Source organism: Chaetura pelagica, unplaced genomic scaffold (assembly GCF_000747805.2).
Source record: "Chaetura pelagica isolate M959 unplaced genomic scaffold, ChaPel_1.0 scaffold290, whole genome shotgun sequence".
NCBI lineage: Eukaryota > Metazoa > Chordata > Aves > Apodiformes > Apodidae > Chaetura > Chaetura pelagica.
In genome coordinates this window covers 301,932-303,661 of record NW_009951792.1, presented here as the reverse complement: position 1 = coordinate 303,661, position 1,730 = coordinate 301,932, and the positions used below count along the sequence as shown (strand labels likewise).

Sequence of the window (1,730 nt, the reverse complement as noted above, 5' to 3'; positions counted from 1 at the left end):
TGCACCCCCTCCAGTTTTCCCAGGACACCCCCCAGTTCCATACCCAGCTGGATCTCCTCCACAGCCTCCCATCCTGCCGGGCTTCCTGCAGGTCCTTGCTCAGCTCTGCCCAGGGAAACACACCCAGAGGTGTGGAAACTTCAGGTGGGGGGGATTTACTCCTAACCCCCTCCCCCAAGGGACATCCTGGAGTGGGATTTTCCCCCTTTCTCTGGATGGGACCCCCTGCCCCCAAGAGGTTTCCTTCAAAGATTCCCAGCACCAGGAAAAACCAGGATGAATCCCAAGGAGCTGAGGGGAAAAGCTCCCCCTGAACCCAAACTTGTGTCCCAGAGCTGAGACCAGAGCAGGTACAGGGACAGACACAACTGTCACCTCCCCCCTACCCAGAAATCCAACCACACCCCAAAATCGTGAGGAATTCCCACAGGGATGAGACACCCCCCCGCTCCCAGTGCTCAGTACCAGCTCCCAGTACCAGCTCCCAGTGCCCGCTCCCAGTGCTCAGTACCAGCTCCCAGTACCAGCTCCCAGTGCCCGCTCCCAGTGCTCAGTACCAGCTCCCAGTACCAGCTCCCAGTGCCCGCTCCCAGTGCTCAGTACCAGCTCCCAGTACCAGCTCCCAGTGCCCGCTCCCAGTGCTCAGTACCAGCTCCCAGTACCAGCTCCCAGTGCCCGCTCCCAGTGCTCAGTACCAGCTCCCAGTACCAGCTCCCAGTGCCCGCTCCCAGTGCTCAGTACCAGCTCCCAGTACCAGCTCCCAGTGCCCGCTCCCAGTGCTCAGTACCAGCTCCCAGTACCAGCTCCCAGTGCCCGCTCCCAGTGCTCAGTACCAGCTCCCAGTACCAGCTCCCAGTGCCCGCTCCCAGTGCTCAGTACCAGCTCCCAGTACCAGCTCCCAGTGCCCGCTCCCAGTGCTCAGTACCAGCTCCCAGTACCAGCTCCCAGTGCCCGCTCCCAGTGCTCAGTACCAGCTCCCAGTACCAGCTCCCAGTGCCCGCTCCCAGTGCTCAGTACCAGCTCCCAGTACCAGCTCCCAGTGCCCGCTCCCAGTGCTCAGTACCAGCTCCCAGTACCAGCTCCCAGTGCCCGCTCCCAGTGCTCAGTACCAGCTCCCAGTACCAGCTCCCAGTGCCCGCTCCCAGTGCTCAGTACCAGCTCCCAGTACCAGCTCCCAGTGCCCGCTCCCAGTGCTCAGTACCAGCTCCCAGTACCAGCTCCCAGTGCCCGCTCCCAGTGCTCAGTACCAGCTCCCAGTACCAGCTCCCAGTGCCCGCTCCCAGTGCTCAGTACCAGCTCCCAGTACCAGCTCCCAGTGCCCGCTCCCAGTGCTCAGTACCAGCTCCCAGTTCCCGCTCCCAGTTCCCAGAGCAAACTTCCAGTACCGGCTCCCATCCCCCAGTGCTCCAGACCAGCTCCCAGAGTCCCGCGTGCTCCCAATCTCATCTCCCAGTGCCCCCAGTGCCCGATCCCACCCCCAGTGCCGCTCCCGGCCCACGTGACCGCTCCCCGTTCCCACCTCCCGGTGCCGCCCGTTCCCGGCGGGGCTGCCCGAGGATCGCACGGGCGGACGGGGCCGTGGCCATGGGGCTGTTGGCGCTGCTCTTCCTGCTCCTGCTCCTGCTCCTGCTCCTGCTCCTGGCCCGTGCCCTGGGGGGCTCGGGGGGCCCCAACCCCTTCGCCGCCGATGCCCGGCGCCCCCCGGCCCCGCTGGGCACCGACAAGGCGGC

General features: G+C 65.3%; 2 protein-coding genes across 2 annotated transcripts in view; one reads left to right on the top strand and one right to left on the bottom strand.

Annotated features, from left to right (window-relative positions):
- The window catches only part of ELMOD3 (ELMO/CED-12 domain containing 3), a 5,320-nt gene extending 3,734 nt beyond the window's left edge, over nt 1-1,586 (bottom strand). Inside the window, exons 1-2 of the mRNA XM_010002483.1 lie at nt 1,520-1,586; nt 44-105 (exon numbers count right to left, since the gene is read on the bottom strand). Coding sequence (XP_010000785.1) covers nt 44-105; nt 1,520-1,586 — 129 coding nt within the window. The remainder of the gene's footprint in view (nt 1-43; nt 106-1,519) is intronic.
- The window catches only part of RETSAT (retinol saturase (all-trans-retinol 13,14-reductase)), a 6,867-nt gene continuing 6,721 nt past the window's right edge, over nt 1,585-1,730 (top strand). The window contains exon 1 of the mRNA XM_010002368.1: nt 1,585-1,728. Within this exon, the coding sequence (XP_010000670.1) occupies nt 1,585-1,728 (144 nt within the window). The remainder of the gene's footprint in view (nt 1,729-1,730) is intronic.